This window comes from Musca vetustissima, unplaced genomic scaffold (genome assembly GCF_032173495.1).
Source record: "Musca vetustissima isolate MV318-11 ecotype Yass unplaced genomic scaffold, APGP_CSIRO_Mvet_v1 utg10935, whole genome shotgun sequence".
Taxonomy (NCBI): Eukaryota; Metazoa; Arthropoda; class Insecta; order Diptera; family Muscidae; genus Musca; species Musca vetustissima.
Genome location: NW_026884842.1, coordinates 475540 through 492270, shown reverse-complemented (window position 1 = coordinate 492270; position 16731 = coordinate 475540). Strand labels below are relative to the sequence as shown.

General features: G+C 34.6%; 2 protein-coding genes across 2 annotated transcripts; one reads left to right on the top strand and one right to left on the bottom strand.

The window, feature by feature from the left end:
- Nucleotides 1-2332: 2332 nt before the first annotated feature.
- Nucleotides 2333-6313, bottom strand: LOC133331903 (GATOR2 complex protein MIOS). Its single transcript, XM_061540294.1, has 11 exons — nucleotides 6186-6313; nucleotides 5954-6127; nucleotides 5734-5874; nucleotides 4884-4997; nucleotides 3925-4822; nucleotides 3770-3860; nucleotides 3444-3707; nucleotides 3007-3284; nucleotides 2756-2948; nucleotides 2491-2696; nucleotides 2333-2423 (listed from the first exon to the last, which is right to left on the bottom strand). The coding sequence occupies exons 1-11, from the start codon at nucleotides 6310-6312 to the stop codon at nucleotides 2333-2335; spliced, it is 2577 nt and encodes an 858-aa protein (XP_061396278.1). The 5' UTR covers nucleotide 6313.
- A 5237-nt stretch (nucleotides 6314-11550) lies between these two features.
- LOC133331902 (epidermal growth factor receptor kinase substrate 8-like protein 2) lies at nucleotides 11551-13620 on the top strand. The gene is made up of 5 exons (XM_061540293.1): nucleotides 11551-11851; nucleotides 11930-12073; nucleotides 12148-12304; nucleotides 12370-13415; nucleotides 13487-13620. The coding sequence occupies exons 1-5, from the start codon at nucleotides 11570-11572 to the stop codon at nucleotides 13601-13603; spliced, it is 1746 nt and encodes a 581-aa protein (XP_061396277.1). The 5' UTR covers nucleotides 11551-11569; the 3' UTR covers nucleotides 13604-13620.
- The last annotated feature ends 3111 nt before the right edge of the window (nucleotides 13621-16731 follow it).

The following is a 16731-nucleotide window of genomic DNA, read 5'->3' as shown; positions in this document are numbered from 1 at the left end:
CCCATCTTGAACTTAGCACTTGGCTATTTTCTCCCTCTCGACGCGTGCACCAAGGTTCGCAAGACTTGGTCCCACTTCTGAGACCACCTTTTTAGCACATCTTTGGAGGCTGCTAGTCCTTGGACTTTCGATAGCCGCCCATGTCTCACCCGTCGGGGTTGAGGTTCCTTAGCCGCCTGAGTGACTACCGAGGCACAACGCTCGTAAGCTGCAGAACGACCTGCCAAGTTAGAAGAACCGGGGAGAATACCCAAATGCCCTCGAAGCCGATCGTTTTCCCCACAACTAACTACTCAAAAGGAGGAGTCTGTGACAACACGTCTTTTTCATACAGGACAACAAGTCTGATTTGGCATCGTGCATTTGCCCAATGGCAGATGCAGCTGGCAGATGTCATAGTGACACTCTCCTCACGTTAGTAACGTAAAATCCCAGTAACGAGATCCCACACAACAAAAGTCAAATTGCAGAAGGTCAAATAAAAAATCCAAAACAAATTAAAATTTTCACTAAAAAATGAAAATATTCTAAATTTGCAAATTTTTTCTCGAATCGCGCAAAAACACGATTTTTTCTAATCATTGAAAATCAACAATTTCCAAACACCTTGGATCCCTTTTAATCACTTTTCAATACAGAATACCACTTTTTGAAGCAGTTTGCAGAGCTCTAACGTCCGTCGTTAATCTATTCATGCGCGTCACTAATTATATGACGAGGCATTAGGCTACTTTAAGAGAGTCATAATTACTCTCGGCGTTTACTCGCACTTTAATTTCTTCACTTTGTCATTCTGTCACACTGAACAGAAATCACATTGTGTGAACACAATGGGCCATCACAATGCTTTGTCGGATTCCCCAAGTCCGTGCCAGTTCTGAATAGATTGTTAATGGATAGTCGCTATAATTTAAAAAGAAAGTTCCACAAGAAAGTCCCCATATAACGTTCCGCCAATATTCGGTATTTTGAAGTTTTTGATTACGTTTTTCAAATTTATGTTTAAAACTTTATAATATCGCAAATGGGATGGAACCTTTACGATTTACAGTAGTTTTGACTTACCTGTACAAACAGCAATTATTTTTACAATAATTACAAAGTATCACCTTTTTACCAAAAAAGAAGTGCAGAAATAGATAATTATTAGATGTTGAAGTGAATAACACACTACCGAATGTTTGCAGTGTCGATTCTCATTTATAGAACATTGTTGTAAAAATATTAGTTTAATTTGGTACTTTGAAATCAAATAAGAGAAAAATACGGAATACAATTTAGTACGGAGGAAAAATAAAATAGCTAATATTAGGGGTGTCTGGTTACTTTTCCAGTAACATTTACTCAGTAAGTTCTAGTTCAGAGAGTATGCCGTTTTTATTCTCTTTTGCGACAATACTGAGAAAAGTAAACAGACAAAATTTAGTAAGATTTAGCAAATAAACAGCTGATTCAAGAAAACGTTTTATTTGCGCCAAAATAAACATCAACAACGTTTCCACGACAGAGGGGTCTACGATCCGAAACGACCCGAGTCTTACTCGACCAACGTCTGTCACCTCAGCCCATTGTGTAAAAGCAATAGGGCTGCTACAACAACAACAAACAAAGGACGAACACAATTTTTTATATTGCATTTAATATTAAAAATAAAATGAACAAAAAAATAATTTGGTATGTTCCCGGGAATTTTTAAGCTTCCTGCATCAATACATTGCCCTTTATTCTGGAACTTAAAAAATTTAAAATTTTTCTGGAACTTAAAAAATAAAATTAGTTCTAATTTAATGAAGCTTTGCATTACTTACGAATTTTCTGTAATTTTTATACAACTTAACTTCATATTGAACTTTGCAAATTAAAAAAATGTTTTGAATAATTTTTGTGTTTGGTCATAAAACAGCTGATCCAAAATTGGACGAGTTTGCAAAATCTTACTGCATAAAATTCTTTTAGTAAACTCCAGTAAGATTGTTGTTGTTGAACTTTCAAACTAAAATTACAATTGTAAATAATATATTTCATGAACATTCTAAAGCATATAAAACATTATGGACTTAAGTCTAATATACATATGTATGTACGTGTTAGGAATTATTTTTGGTTACCGTTTTATAGTTTATTTATTCACTATCCGTTGTGAGCGTTTATAAAAATCCTACGATGATTGGGTAAAAAACGACAGGCTTTTTAAGTCTTTTGCATTTCATCAATGGCGTAACATAACAAAATATGTATTTCTACATTTCAAACGTAGAGTAAAGCGGGATCCAAAGCACATCCCAGCAGTAAGGTGCAATACAAGTCTTTTAAGTTGTATGAAAGCCTTTTTTTAGGAGAGATCTATTGAAGCTTCGGGATTGGTAACATCCATATCAAAACAGCGGCATGAACAAGATGATACTGGGCATTCGGCATTTTGTCTAAAGAAAGAAATTACTGAGATTAAAAGCTGATCCATTTTTTGGAATTATCAATAAAATAACTTACTTAAACCATTGCATCAAGTGCTCAGTATGTCCACCGTGCCGACACGTTTGACACCATGAAAACCATTTGGAAAATGGCTTAGAAGGGACCCCTTGACTTTCGTTTCCCCCTTCGCCCGTTGTATAGGCATTAAGCGTAGTGCCCATATGCAATAAACATAGGGAACAACGAGGCAGTGGTTTGCGACAACTCGGGCAGGACGAAAGCTACGTGAAGTAAATATATGATATGTATGCACGGAGAATTTATGAAAGCTTTAACTTACCTTATTTACATTGGAGGAGACACTGCGCATTCGAGCATCTTCTTGTAAAGCATTTGAAACCGACTTTCCGCAAAAATTGCATGACAAATAAACTGTGCGTGGGCTGCGGAAGGTGGAACGTAAATTTGCAATTTTTATTTCTAACTCGGCTCGTTTCTCCCAGAAGCCCCAGGAATTTAAACAGTCCATGTAGCTGAAACATAAAAAACCATTATTATATTTCCAAATGAATGACTGAACCAAAACCCTACCTTGTAATCCAATATTGTATTCGTATATCATTGAATAGTTCGCGATGAAAATAGTTTATAGCAATGAGTGCTACAGTTTGGATATCAAAAGTGGAATCCATGTAAGATTGTAGTATGTTGATACCATCCTGGGACTCTCCGGTAAGTAATAGGCCATTCAAGTCGCCCTTTTCAACAGATTTTTGTATCTGCAGTTTTACATATTCTGCCAATTTCGATTCAGATAAATATTTACATGCAAAGGCCATACGATCCGCTAAAGATATGCCTTCCTCTGACTGTAATGATTTAAAAAAAAAATATATATATATATATATATAACACGGTGTAATTCAATTTTCCATTTTATGTGTGAGAATTTGTAGGACCCGAAGGAACTCTCACAATCAAAAGTAATTTTATTTTATCTTATATTTAGATGTTCAATGTGTACGTACCAAAACTAAATCAAAGTTATCATTGTCAGCAACCAGAAATGAGAATATAGCTCGGAGATGGGCATCTTGAATTTGTTTGTTTGCTATCGAACGTTGATTGCGCCAGGCAGTACTCGTACGATCGGCATTGAAACAAGAAAGAGCAATGGCGGCAATGCGGAACATGCTTGGATCGCGAGACTGATCGACAGCCTTGGATAAAATGTCACAAGCAGCAAGAACTTTCAAGTGGAAAACATAAATCATTGCAGCTCGACTGAATTCCTAAATCAACACCAATATCTTTTATTATATCGAATTTCAAAATACAATGACAAGGTACTAACCTTATTTTCACACAGGGTATTTATAAAACGATCCAAATCTTGTTCCGATGCCCAGCCACATAACTTTAAAGCGGTATCACGTTGATCACTTCTATAAGTACACAATTATTACAATTTTGAAGATAAGTTCTCTTCTCCCAATTTGTTGATATTACCTATAGCACACCAAATTACTTGAATTGTTTATAAAATCTGGCCATTGCAGAACATGCGTCTCAATTCTCGATGTATTCATAAATGCCTCGGATGTATGGCTTAATCCAATACCCAGAACACTTTTTAGACCAATCAACTTTTCTTCACTACGATAAACATTGGCTAAGCTGAGCCAAACAGTCTTTAAGTAGGGTGTCAAATGAAATTCTCCGTTCAATCGTTTGCCATCCATCTTTAGTCCATAGTCACTCAAGGCTCGTTCCCTGGTCTCGTCCACCAAATCTTCCTCCAGAAGGTTATTGTCGACAACATGGAAATTTAACGAGGACTTGGCATTGCTCAATTCGGACGAACTCGTTTGACTAGTTTGGCTACTGTGTACAGGCGTATTAGGAGCTGATAACGGCCTCTGCAGCAATAATGGCAATTTCTTATGATTACTATAGGCCGTTAATATTGACAGTGGCAAATGAAAATCCATTATACTTCCAGTCTCGGAGAGCAACAGAGCTCTTTCGAAATCCATATGGTGCCACGACAATGCCGTAAGGGTGTATCCCTTGTGGGAGGCATGATGCTTCGTATGAAATGGCAACAATTGTTTCTTAACGTGGTAAACTTCACGGCTCTTCTCCACATCTACACAACGTATGTCATACAGAGTAATATACGGCGATTCACGTTGAAGCGAAGATAGCAAACTGGATCGTGTTGGACACCAACTTAAATGTAGATGATTTTTTGCCGATTGTATTTGCAGCAAGGGTCGATCAATTGCACGTAAATCCCACAGCATAATGACGGAATCGAAGAAACTACACAGATAATTTCCATTAGGAGCTACCCCCAAACCATAAACAGTTTTGGTCTGTATCGACTGACATGTGGCGGTATTCTCTGTAGTTATTTAAATGTGGGTTTTAAAAAGATAAACAAAAATGACAGGCTTTCAACTTACGTCGTAGATCATATAGTTTTATTTGCTTCTGGTTCATTCCGGCTATCAAAATTTGATGATTCTTATCCCAGCATAGTGAATGGGCAGATTCAGATACACCAAAGAAACTTGATCCTAAAATGGAATGTATTGTTTTTTTATTTTAGTAGAACACTATACATAAACAGTGAAATGAATGGTCCGAATTCGAAGTGAAAAATACATTACAAAAATTAATCTACAAAATATTATGATTCGCTACCCTCGCATGTCGAAATATCCAGTCGTTTGTCATAATGTCCAGGATAAAGCATCATAATTAAGGGCAAGACAATCCGATTGGCTCTGTACGTCTGTTATTGCTTTCATATTGCTGCCTCCGAAGGTGGCAACATATTTTTTACAATTCTGTTCAGGGAATTATATTAGCCCACCTCAAGTATTTGGATTATAGTACATAAGGATAGGTCTGCCTTTAACAAAAGTCTCATGCTTCATGTTGACTTCTCTCAGAAATTTAATATTAACGCCTGAAGGCGACACTACTGATAGATCTAACGCAAAAGGTGAAAGTTTCGTAAGATACATATTGAAGATAATAGAATGATAGTTGTAGAATTGACAGTGGTTCGAAATATCGGGCACTGTGATGTCGTATATGTTGGACCATATGGTCTACATATGAAATCAGATTGAAGGAACATACTAAATAGAGAAATCCAATGTTTTATTTAATATTGAATAGTATTTATATTTGCCATCTTTTCAGTGTCGTCAATTGGCGTCCACCACAATTCTGAAAGTGTATCCAGGGTCCAACATCCTGTATGTTCTATTATTACAAACTATACATAGAAATAAACATACATACCGCTTTCTTTTGGCAGTCCTCGTTCTGTATCCCATATCGTAATGCAGGAATCCGAGCGATGACGATCATGACCAATCGCCAGCATATTTGGATTATTTTCACTCCAGGCTAAACAAAGGCACATTCGTTGTTGACGGGGAGCTAAGTATGTAAAAATAATAATAATACAATGCATGAATGCACATTTAGTTTCCTTCCTATTGCATACGATCGAACTCACTGTATTCCCAACTGTTGTCCATAACTTCATGGAAGTTGCTGATGCCCACTTTTCCATCTCCCAAACCAACAGCAATTGTTGGACGATCTTTGTGAAAGGACGGTTGAACACATCGAGCATATTCATAGCGACTCTCTATCGCCAAGAAGGTGGCAGGAATATTCGGCAAACGAGCTGAAATTCCAAGCAGTCATCAACCATTCTAGCATATGTTTTAATTTGTACTACTTACCTCGGACCTCAGATTCGGCCTTATTGCGTCCTACCTCATATAGTTTGATCTCCTGTCCACCCCATGTCACGAATTTGTCCGGTATATTCGGAAACCAGCTCAAGCCATGTATGTTCCCACCGCTCATTCTTATCACTTTGACAACTTTGCCCAAAAATTAAAAGCGTTCCACTTGCAACGAAGGGGGGAGAATACGAAATGACCGATAAAGATCGAACCAAAGAGGAATACGGAATATTTACGAATGAGGTGTGAGGGACACCGCCGAAGAAGCCGTATTGTTGTGAATGAGGCAATGAGAGAATTGCAAAACTAAAGCGGCCCATACACATCAAACATGGGCGTTGTGAATCGAAGAAATGTTTGACGAATGTGGCCTATTATGTGGATAGTTGCTCATTGGTTGTGAAATGTTGTGGAGTGCGGACCAGCGGACAATGTAAAGCGTATGCAACACACAACCTGCAGTGTGGGAATAAAATGGTACCATACCAATATTACCATAATCGGCCCATAAATGGAGAAATTATGAGCCTATGAATTCCGGAACTTCAGAGGTCCATATATCGAGAAGTATGCCATTGCCCCATGAATGACATATTTTCGTGATCAAGGGGATGAGATCTACCTGTGATTAAGATCAGAGATGAACCCCTAAACTCAACTTAAGCCATAATGTGTTTAAGTTTCTTAACCTTGTAGCCAGGAAGTCCGCCTTTAGACCGTGTGCAGCAAATACTTTGCTATGCAGAATTATTAACACTAGAAAGACGGGAATTTTGTATATACCTATATTGCCTAAAATCGGTCAAAATGACTTCATTCTGAAAGAATTTTTATTTTGTAAAGAAATTTTTTTAAACTTATTTATTAATATTTTTTACATTATTTACAATCATACAAAACGTTGTTATAATTTTTTTTATGCGGGAGGGCTCTCAAGTTTCCCTTTATAAAAAATAAGGACGCGGACAAAAGGTTAAAAAAGAGGAAGTCTTTACTCTAAGAGTGAAATCGACTGGAAATATAAAATTTATTTTTCCCGATTTGTGTGTTCGTTTGTGTTTCTAGAGTATCAAACGGGTTTCGATGTTGTTGTACTGATCTGGTAATATAAGAAAAGCACTTTATACAATAATAAAAGTAGTTTGATTATTTAATATTTCAAAAAGGTCAAAATGACCGCTTTTAGGCAATATAGGTATAGCACATGTGAATACGGGGAATGAAAGGGGGGAGGAAGCAGCTACTATGATTAATAAACGTAGTTCTATGTGATAGAAAAAGTCACCAAATTTTAAAAAGCTGGGTCTTAATATACACATTTGTTTTTGTACTTGAAATTGAAAAACGGTCAAAATGACTGCCTTCGGCTACCTAGTGTTAATTAAAAAGGGTTTTCTAAGGGAGGTAGCAAAGAGATGTGTATACTCTTGATAGTAATAAGTCAGTAAGACATAAGCCAGAGTAAGAAATTTAAAAGTCTTAATCCAAAACTTTTGCCCTCCAATACATATCTGTATTTCCAAATATACCACTTTAATAAACTATTCCCATTGAGAACTTCCTTATTGTTTACTAAGTGTTAATTCATTTTACTTTATTTAATTTCATTTTTATTCGAATCAAATTTATTTCACCTATTTTTCAATCGTCCATCATTCCACACATCGAACATAGGAGAACGCAAATCAGCAAAAATTTAAGTTTTTTATTTGGTTTGTATATATGTCTTGATTTAGATTAGACGAGTTTACTTGCGGCAATTCTTGTCGTTCTCTTTTGAACTTGCTTCATGCGTTTATACAAGGCAATTCGGTTTCCAAAATATTTTTCTATTTGTTGGTTTTTCACATTTAAATCTATATAAAATGTCAACAAATACGAAATACACAAAACGAATTGCCAGAAAATTGTCGGTATTTTTTTTCATTTCTATTCCCCTTGCCCCTCTCTCCTACAAACAAAGACTTGCCGCAAGTAAACTCGCCTAATCTAAATCAAGACTATCTTTTTTAAATTTTTACTTCGTAATATTTTTGGTGCAATTCCAACTAGGACTTAGTGCCATCTGTCTGTTAAATGCTGTCAATATTGCACATCATTTTGAAATGCTGCCAAATTGTTTGTTTGGTGTTATAAGTTGTTGTCAATGAGGCAGAACAACAGGACTGTACTGTCATAATAGATGGAGCTGCAAGAACAATGTTGACGTCACGTAATTTTTTTTCGATAACTCGATAATTGTTGTATGTGATAAACCGATTATTTGAATAAGTAGTTACAAAATTTCAAGCGATTTCAGAATTTACAAATTTTTGATTTTCAAAAATAAGTTCAGACTAATTTAAAATTTTATTTAGTTAGGTTTTTGTAGTCAAATCTGAAAATGCTGTGATAATTTTGTAAACTATTGTTAAATGTTTTTTTTTTCGACAAATGTAATTAGTTATAGGAAGTGATGCAAATGTGGTATAGGTTGGTAATGTGGTATAGTCACTTTTTTTGTAAACTGAAAATTTTTGAATAACTGAAACATGTTTTATAGTTTGCTGTTCTCAAAAAAATAAGATAGCAATGATCTGTTTTATTTATTTAACTCACGTTGAGAATCAGTAGCAAAAATTAAATATTTCATGAAATTGACTTTTTTCGGTTGAAGTTTAAAAATAATTTTTGTTTTACAGATTTATTTTAATCTTTATTATGAAGGCATTAAAATAATCAGTAAGTACAAAAAATCAAATAATATGCGCGATTGCACCACATATTTACCAATTTAGGAAAAAAACTAGACAATTATTCAGTGAACACAAGTGCAGGTAATGTGGTATACCTTGAGTCTGTATGGAAAAAGCCAACACAAGACAAAATTTCATTACTATTTGAAACATTTGTCCTCTACGAGAGCCTACCATGCATCATAAGGATGAAAAACAAAGGTTATGGGATTTAACTACTTCTCCGTACAAAAATTAAATATTGTCATGTGTAGACATTATTATATAATAAAAATTAAAGTTCCACTCAACGTATCCGTTAAAAATCTTAACAGACATAAATCTCGAGCTAGTTCACATTCATTAAAACCAATGAATTATATAATATATCAATTGGAAGTGAAAATTATACTATACCACATTAACATCATGTGGTATACCACATTACCTACACTTTTTTTAAAATCAACTTTAATGGAATTTCAAATATTTTCTCAAATATCTCTTAAATTGTTAGAATAATATTATTTTCAAATTGATACATGGAAAGACAACACATGTAGTATGTTAAGTGTAAAATTTCAATTTAATTGGATAAAAAATAAAAATTTGGCAATCTAAAAACAAATGGGTATACCACATTAGCATCACCTCCTATATAAAGTTTTCATTTACAATTTAATTAATTTTATATTGTAATCACAGTGTTGACATAGCATATTGTCATCAAGAGATTGTCTTAATGTTGTGCTATAAGTGTTTTACTCAAATATTTGTAAAGGTTTTCTGCTGTATTATCCCCAATTTCAGTTATTTGTCTTGATAGATTGCAACATTTTGTCAGTTTTTGTGTACATGAAATATTACGGTTCGAAATTTTTGTTAGCATTCAGGTCAACTAAGAAATTTTTCATATTGGTCTACGCAAATGTTACTCGGTAACCTAAATGCTTCAATATCTAGTCCCCCTTCGTTGGTTGATTGGTTCCTAACAATCACCAACATAATACCTCCTAAATACTTCGATTTGTTACAATTGAAATTTGCTTCTGGCGAGAATATCTCCAAGAAAAATCTAAGGAAACTAATTTAGATCAGTGGTCAGATCCGAAACTATAATCATCTGTCTTACATCTTGATGAATAATGCCATACTTTATCCGCTAATAAATGGTTGGGACTGACTATTTTGAAATAACCAAATAACCATAACTGAACTTTACTTATATATTTCAAGTGGTGTATCGTTCTATGTCTAATCTATTTGTTGATCAGTGGGATTGTAATTATAATTTCGAATATGTATTTAAAAATTATTAAATATTTAATTTACGAATTAAATAATTAGAATTTTAATAAATTCGGCTGTTCCCAATTTTATATAAGTAACGGCTACAACAATAAATTTGCCGGACGTCAACAGATTGTCGATAGCGAACGCGATGAAATCCGTGCATCAACTGGCGGTCTCCGATGCCATAAATGGCAACAGATGCAATAAAGTCCTACAACAACATCCTCCTGCAATTTCGGAGAGTGAGAGGCTTCTTCCTAGGCAAACCAGTTCAATTCTGGCACAACTAAGGTCCGGATACAGCAATGTACTCAATTCGTATCGAGAGCGCATTGACCCCGGAACCCTAAACAGGTGTCCTTCCTGCCAGCAAAGCCCTCACGACACACACCATTTATTCAATTGTCCGTCCGAGCCTACGAGTCTATTGCCCATAGACTTATGGCTAAAGCCAATAGAGGTGGCACAATTTCTCGGGCTACCCTCTTCAAATCCGAATTCCTAATTAATTAATATATTTCCATTTCCTTCTTCCGTTTTCCTCTATCAACATTTTTCAGGAAAGAACTTTCGTCAACAGCCAACCTGTTACAACAACAACAATAAATTTGTATTTTACTGTCGTAGTTTCTATTTAATTTATTTTAATAAAATAATAGAACTTTACTTTTATTGGAATAAACAATAATAAAAAAAAATAAATTTTTGGGCCTTAAAAGACAAAAACGCATTTACCTTTAGTTTCGTTTAGATTCTTCCTAACGGGTTTTCATTTATTGGTAGGGAAGAAATTTTCAGGTAAGACGATTTCAAAATAAATATTTAATTTTGAAAATTGGATTATGTTGTCGTTAAGTTTTTTTGAAAATGTATATAAAACTAATTTAATTTTAATTTATCTATAGTATTTTAGTAATAATATAGTTTCTTTTGTTTATTTAAAACAATAATAAACATTTATTGGACTTAAATCTTTTTTATATACGTTCGTTCCCACGCCTCTAATAACTAAAATGAATGTATATAATCTATATAAAATATATACTTATTCATTCTAAATATTCATTTTTTATTATATATCGATAATATAAATACATACATTTTATGTTTAACGCTACGCAAGCGTCCACTACACAACCGAATAAATATGCGGCTTAAAACGCAATTACCTTTAGTTTCGTTTAGTTTCTGATCACTTCCTAACGGGTTTTCATTTATTGGTAGTGAAGAAATTTTCATTTCAGGTAAGACAATAAAATTTTTGTGTGTATCAGTTTTGGCCAAAAGAAATGACTACCTGTTGCATAGAATTATTGAAATATGTGAACTATCTACGCTGTATTTGTAATTGACAGAATCAATATCGGGAAAATGTCACATTTTCGGCATAATGAAGGCGAGGTCGCCAGACAAAGCAGCAAAGACATGGACGATGGCCAAAGACCACACCAAAGTGGTAGATATCAAGAAAATTCCAGTCACATTATGGAACATTTGGCCACGTTTACAGTGAACGAAGACGCTGGAATTGTCACCCCCATCGATGGCATGCGACGTCTATTACAAATGGAAAAGAACACTGGAATTTGGTCACAAAAAATGAAGTTGTGTTTGGACAAAAACAGTGTGCTAATTACTGACTTTGAAACGGGGGTAGGTGCACCATATACAGCAACACACACAATGTCACGAACGCCAATGAATCATTTTCAATTGTTTCGATTGTTTTAGGAACTTATTGAGCGATTTCCCTACTATTTAATAGAGAGCCCAACGGCATTCACATCTGATGACGTGCTGGAATTGTACAATAACGTATTAGTGTTCATTGTTTCAGCTGGAGATGGAGTTCAGTCGGAGATGCATATATTCCAGGTAAGATGTCATTGATTTTGTTTCCATATTTTCTATAATTTAATATCTTAATATTTCTTTCAATAATGGAACAGTCTCAAAGCATATCAGCGGTGCATTTAGTAGAGGATATTAAATATCTTCTGAATAACAGTTCAGCTCGAACAGAGTCACCAACGACATACTCTAATCAGGCCATAAGTCTAAGAAAAAATGAAGAAGCCGATTTTTACAAGAATTCACGGGAGCTATGTAAGTAGATAATTTGTCTTTGGAAATTTAAACGTTCTTATTTGATGTCTTTATTTTCCAATTAGATAGCACCAATGTTGGTGCCAACACCGAATCTCGAATGTTTGAAGATATTGTAAGTGAAAAATACGAACGGGAAGTCAATCTTTTGAATAGCTGTTTCGATGACATTGAGAAATTTATTGCCCGACTGCAACACACTGCAGCTGCCGTGCGTGAAATCGAGAGGAGAAAATATAAGAAACGTGAAATTGGCGACGGGCTGTTAAACTTACACACTCGCCCTCCTACAGAACAAGAATTTGTTGATATTTTGGCCAAATTCAAATTGTCGTTCAATCTTCTCTCAAAACTCAAATCACACATCCATGACCCCAATGCACCCGAACTGGTTCATTTTCTATTCACACCTCTTGCATTGATTGTAGAGGCGGCACGCGATACATATTCCGAGTCCCAGCTTGCATCGAATGTTGTCGAGCCACTTCTGACTAGTGATACAATACAGTTCTTAATGAATTGTGTCAGCAGCAAAGAGACCGAGTTGTGGAAGTCTTTAGGTGCATCGTGGATAACTCCCGCTGAACAATGGTGCGAAAGAGAAGAAATGGGTAACATTAGAGGCTATAATCGACCTTCTCATAGCATGGGCAATGAGTTCCCACTGCCTCGATCAGACCAATATGGACTTGCAGATGATCAACAGATTGATTATGGCCATTTACCTGGGACGTCGGCATCATCGCGCCTCAATATGCTCTCCGGCTACAAATACAAACATAAAATGTCCGAACAAAGAAACTTTGACCCCTCTATTGGTGAAGAAATCGAAGTAAATCACGTTCAGGATGGTCTACGAACACAAGACCAAGCACTAGGCGGCATGCAAATACAAAATATTTCCGGGGAAGACATCAGTGATAATGCCCATAGTTCAAGCCAGCATTTGGGGAAATATAAGACACGCCATTCACCTATGGAAATGGATAACCTAAATGAAAAGTGGCTAAGTCAATTGCGCATGAAAGGTGCAAAAGTAGTTGTGGTGTGTTACCCGCGTATTGCAAACAATGACAAAGAGTTAAGTGTGGTAAAGGGAGAATATTTAGAGGTAAGCTATTGCATTCCCCAGTCGTTATTCATAGACATTTTCTAATATTCCATTGTGTACATTTCCCCTAGATTATCGACGATTCAAGGAAGTGGTGGAAGGTTCGAAATGTGAACGGAAATGTCGGTCATATACCAAGTACAATTGTGGCCCCGGTTTATGTTACGTCTTCGGCTCACAAGAATTAGGATGATGTCATCGGAAAAATATTTTTTTTTCATTCAAAATATTATTGTTATTAACAATAATTTTTGATATAATTTATATACATACATATATACATTTGTAGGATATACAGTGCCGGACAGATTATGGGCACTGTAACGTAGAAACAGTGAATTTCATAAAAAGAAATTATATTTTATTTTAATATAAACATATTTATGCAATACTACACTTTATATTTGCTAAATAAACATAATATCGAATATTAATTTTTATAAGAACAAAATAAACGTAAAATCGAATATTAACATTTATAAGAACAAAATATACGAAACGTGTTTTATTGTATTTTATGACACTTTTATTTGTAAAAAAGAAGTTTTGATATTTTGAAATTTTATATGGTGAATTACATATACGGTAATGAAGTAAATTTAATTCACGTATGCGTTAAAACCGGAAATAAAGTTTTATTCTATGTAAAATACATAATAATATTTCGTGTTTTAAAAGGGGTGAACATCAGCTCCAGGGAATTTGAATTTTTTTATATAATTGTGATCAGTATAAAAACTGCCGTATGCTTTAAATATGTTGAGTGTTGCATGTTGGTATACCTTTGTCTATATCCGTTCACTATTTGGTATATTCTCCATTATGGGGATTTTTAAAATCTTGTCAAAAATTTACCAACGAATTGGTCCTAATTTTTTTGTAGAATAATATGAAAGTAATGACCGACAGTACAGTTTCAATTTCGTTTTTCTAAATTTTTAAAATTAAACGAAGGTTTTTAGAAATATGTTTTTAAACAGAATGTTTCGTTTTTTTTCATGGATTTATAACGACACAATAGTGCATACCAACCGATTTGACAAATTAATATCATTATTATATGAAGCTAAATTTTAATTCTTAAACCTCAATGAAAGTTTTGACGTTTTGTTAAATGATTTGAATTTGAATATACGCACTATGTAAGTGTTGGTTTCACTATGTAAGTGTGAAAACCAACGGTCTTCACATTTGACAATCTTAATTGGTGACAGTTTTAAATATGACCACGACTACTCTCGAAGACGAAATCAGCTTTGAGGTTTCTGCATTGATGTGGTTGTGTTGATGATGTGCGTAGTTGGTTTCATCACAAAGAAGAGCCTAATTAAAAGATTTTGCTTTCAATGTCAACAGCAACAATACTAAACGATAAATCGCTGAGTGTAATAGTACGTTTACATTTAACCAGATTTCATTAACCCAGTGGGTTTCAATTGTCAATTCCTTTGCATATATGTCAAATAAATCCTCATAAAGTCGGTTTAAAGGGCCCCATTCACTGTACATCATGCCGTACAGCATTTATCATAGTATGTGTTATTTTTTGAAAGTTTATTTATGTATGTGTGACACACACAATGCATGAAGAAAATCAAAATAGTTTTGATTTTGAAAATGAACCCCTATCAATCTGGTGAATAATATTCATTTTGAAAGTTGTCAGTAAATAATTTTGTGTACAAAAATTATACAATTGTGACGGAATAAAAAACTACTGAATTTAAGACTCAAAATGCAATTTTTGGGACAAAAATCGATTTTTAGGAATAGTGATTGAAGAGTTTGCCATACACTAGTCAATCTCACATATACAAAAAAGGGTTCATCGGCATGAAGGCATGATGTATAGTGTATGGGGCCCTTAAGACAGAAACCGAAAATGTTTTTTTTTCACAAAGACGTATAATTGAATGCCCTACAGGGTATAATATTTATTCACACATAGTTACTTATTATACAATTGGGATACTAATTGACTCGGAACATTCACTTTGCCCAAAGACGAAATCTAATTTTAATAGGTTAGAAACGGTTGAGATTTATATATAGTTCTCATATATGGGCAATATTGCCAATTTTTTAACATAGCTGAAGCGGAGGTTCACCCCTTTATAACTCGGGAACTACTTAAGTATATGAAAAAAAGTGAATAGTTTTGGGTTAATTGATCTGTCGTTGCAAACTGCTCATGATATTGACCTCCAAACTTTATCTTGGTGGAAGCTGTGTCTACTTTAATGTAAAAAAATGTGTAAAAACACGTTGAGGCGAACCAGTTTTTTTATGTTCTCTATCGATTTGTGACTAAGCCACTCCTTGCACGGTCTTCGTGTCAAAATAAAACTAGAAGCCAACAAAATGGGGACTACGCCCCTTATGTATAATTTTTCAAAATTTTCACTGCATCTACCTTTAAATGATGCTGACATTTTGAAGCTCGATTTTGAGTGTTTTTTTTAATTTTAATTCTAGCTTTAATACGCAAACAGGAATTTCTAAAAATCGATTATAAGATTATTGTAGTCGCGAATCTGCGTCATTTGATATGTATTTTGTGTATGTAGTATGCACAGCTTCAGAGTAATACTCATCCGAAGGTGCGAATTTTGTGCGATCAAATTTCTAAAAAACCTATATTTCGGTCCAAATTTTTAGATCTGTCAACTGAATGATATGGCTACCCGCGATCGATAAGGTTTTTTACGTTTCGGATGATATAAAAACTTCTTCGTGAAAATCCATCTATTAGAACGGCGGGAACTGGCCTTCCAAAAACACGAAATTTGGCAAAAAATGTTTTTGAAAATATCGCGGATTTATTTGCGTTTTCTGTGTATCATTTCCGCTTCAATAAATGAACTCATATGGATTTTGATCTTTTTCGAAAAGAGAACTTTAAAAACTTCAGCCGAAAGAGAGATGTACGCAATTTATCTCAAAAATAGATTTTGCTGGCACATCCATGGTTCTTAATGGACCACATTGAAATGGTATAGATCGATGTATTTTTTTAGGGTGCACACCGAAATCGGATGCGCGTTAATGGCATATGGAGTTTTCGGAAAATATTCGCGTTTTACGATTTTTTGGGTACTTCAATGGAACGTGTGGCACATCTTAGCCGTCAAATGAAATTTCGCAAAATATATATGGATTGGAAGATAAACTTCAGTACTTCCTGGAAACCGCATGCGCATCAAATGATTTTGAGAATTACGCGATTTACACGCAATTTAAAATGTACATTTCATAATATTGTTACGTTCTTGGACTTCGCTTATTCCCGTGTAGACGTTGTTTTATTTCCCGATAC